Source organism: Octopus bimaculoides, chromosome 10 (assembly GCF_001194135.2).
Source record: "Octopus bimaculoides isolate UCB-OBI-ISO-001 chromosome 10, ASM119413v2, whole genome shotgun sequence".
NCBI classification, from domain to species: Eukaryota; Metazoa; Mollusca; class Cephalopoda; order Octopoda; family Octopodidae; genus Octopus; species Octopus bimaculoides.
The window spans coordinates 2,120,186-2,123,123 of record NC_068990.1 but is presented as its reverse complement, the minus strand read 5'-3'; the positions used below and the strand labels follow the sequence as shown (position 1 = coordinate 2,123,123).

At 35.7% G+C, this 2,938-nt stretch overlaps 1 protein-coding gene across 1 annotated transcript in view; it reads right to left on the bottom strand.

Annotated features, from left to right (window-relative positions):
* LOC106867322 (cilia- and flagella-associated protein 65) overlaps positions 1-2,938 on the bottom strand; it is a 720,747-nt gene that overhangs the window by 110,468 nt on the left and 607,341 nt on the right. The window contains exon 28 of the mRNA XM_052971190.1: positions 2,197-2,313. Within this exon, the coding sequence (XP_052827150.1) occupies positions 2,197-2,313 (117 nt within the window). The remainder of the gene's footprint in view (positions 1-2,196; positions 2,314-2,938) is intronic.

The window sequence follows — 2,938 nt, the reverse complement described above, 5'->3', positions numbered from 1 at the left end:
TATATATATATATATATATATATATATTATACACACACATACACATATTCAGTAGTGGATAAGAGCTGCAAGAGTTTGATGGTGCCTGTAATAGTTTCGCCACTGTAACCTCAAGGTCAATATCATAGTTCGATTAAGACGTTAAACTCCCCTTGTTGTTAGGTGGTCAACATATATGCTATTACGCTGATTAGTACTGCGAACCTAATAGATCTTTCGATGTACGCGTCTCAATAGGTTTGTCTAAATGAAAATAATACGTGTAGGATTAGCACCCAGTTCACATGTGACATGCTTTTATATGCTACAGAATGGTCATCGTGACAGGCCAAGTTGTGCAACTGACATTGACACAATGTGACAGTAAACTCGTTTCATCTCATGTAAACATAAAACGACGACAACCCATTGGAGAACAAATCTTTTGCTGGAGTGGGGTGCTAAATAATATTATTTACAAGGATATTTCACTCTGACGTTGACAGATCTGTGATCAAAACGAGCTTTCAGCCATATCTATTCCGTCTTTATTGCAGACATTGTGTGACTTGTATTTTCCCCTAGACAAATAAACTGAAATTAAACGCTCGCATAAAAAAATCAAACACACAAGGTGTATTAAGTTTGACGCTCAGGAAAATTGGGAAAATTCCTGAATGTTCGAAACCCTCGCTCTTCTACAGAAAGGATACATGAAGATAGAGAAAAATAAAAAGAAAGGAACAAGCGAATCTCAATTAGACAGTCACCGCATGTTGAAATAATTACTCTAGCAGTGCTTTTTGCTTATCATCACCGATTTTAATGGTGCTAAATAAAATATATACAGAGTGTGTATTTATTTTCTCACTGGAAATTTTTAGCATGAAATGAAATGTAATTATAACAACCGAAGCTTAAGTTTCAACATGTCTCCCTACCAAAACAATGCTAAGTTAAATGACTCGCTTGTGTTATTGCTTTTATCTAGTCTTGTGCGAACTACGCGTGGGCAGACTTATTATCAAAGGTTTTCCAGCCATGACGAAATCATGAGTATTATTAATCCAAGATCACATTAACCACTGTTTCCTTCCATTTTCTTGACAGTCGAGTGTAATTTAAGCGATCTTCTAGTTACTATTTCAAAATTATTTAGACATTCAATGCTGGCTCCTTCGTCACTCATTGATTTGTTGACATGGTGCATGGCAACCAATGTTTTTCCCGGAGGGTTTAACCGATTAAATGAAATGAAATGGCTTCAGAAGTGGTTTGAAAATATGCTGAAGTTTTCACATGTCAGGAGCTTAATTACTGCTCTATTGCTATCGCCATTCAAATGTTTCTACTTTGATTTGGCACGGAGGCATTATTTTGAGAAGAGCACAATTGTCAAACACAGCTTCGGGGTTTTAACCAAGATTAATTCCAACGTAAGTAAAGTGAAATTCCGTTATTGTAATCTCTATTTAACTGCATGTCAGCAGAACAAGAAAAAGGAAATACTATCTTGTAAAAGTAAAAGCCTGAAATTAAGATACGCATTGTCTCCAATAAAATGAAATAGCCATGGCTGGAATCTTTTTGGTTTTCATAGATCTTTTCAAGGCTGGCCTGTGACTATATATAATAACTTCATCACTCTCTGGTTTTCAATCAGTTTACTCTCTGAGCTACGCCACATGCATCAACATAATATAGTTTCAATTATTGATACAAAATACGCAAAAAGATAATTCTGCGTCTATAAATGATATAGATCCTAAAGGATACAGTTGCGTACGAAATTGATGGTGATGCCTGGATCAATCATGGATCATATTTATCGACTGAAGTGTGATAATGTAAAAGTTATTGCTACGGTACGGATTCAAGTTAAAATAAAAATCACGCAATTAATACTGGGTCTCTAGCATTCTGCACATCAGAGATTCTTTGACTACATAAAGCATATATATGTAAATGGATGGATGGATGGATGGATGGATGGATGGATGGACGGATGGATAGCCAGCCGTCTAAGGCTCCATAAATCATATGAAATAGGCACTCGTATATTTATCAATAGAGCATGTACGTATATGAATTCTTAGACAATACAGTATTACAGATATATTTCATCCGATTTTACGAATAAAGTTCGCTCTTTTTTTTCTTTTTACACACAAAGTTAAATTCTTCAATTGCTAATTAATATAGTCAAAATCACTTTACCTTACAGAGAAGCTGAATTTCATAGAACGCAGGGGAGCTTCGGTCTAAGAATATGACCTGAAATAGCACACTTTCATTTGGTCTCAGCAAATACTTTCTGGGAATTACGGTTATAAGCTGTAAACAATCGGAGTGGGAAAAAAACATTAAACATTTTTAGTTGAACTTATGCATGTAGCTGTAGAGTTATGTAGCAGATTGACGACAGTGCATTTGTATATTACGTTGTATCTTAGGCAATATGTTTGTAGCGCGCAGATTGTCCCGGAGCGACAGTTACAAGTAGATGAAGCATGGGGGTTGTGTTCCGTGTTGGACGAGTTGATATTGTCGGAGGATAGGTTATATGAGGATGCAGAGGAATCTAAATTCATGCAATCGTTACTGTTATAGTTATTATTACCGTGTGTGAATGTCTATGTTTGGTATATGTGTGCGTTGAGTGCTAGTATTACCATAGTTATAATTGTGTGAGTTTTGATAATAGAGTGAGAGTGTATGCTTATTAGAAGTCGCTATAATAGATTCGAAGCTGGGCCTGGTTGAATAAGACAATTTCAAAGTGGATCTGTTAAATATAGAATGGTATTTATGTTGTCGGGGAAAATTTGATATGAAGTATTTTGAAGAAAGATTTAGCTAAGTTCTTAGTGTTAAGTGAGAATGGGGGGGGGGTACCATAGGATAGAGCGGCCGCCGCTTTTATATACATATATATATATGTGTGTGTGTGTGTATATAT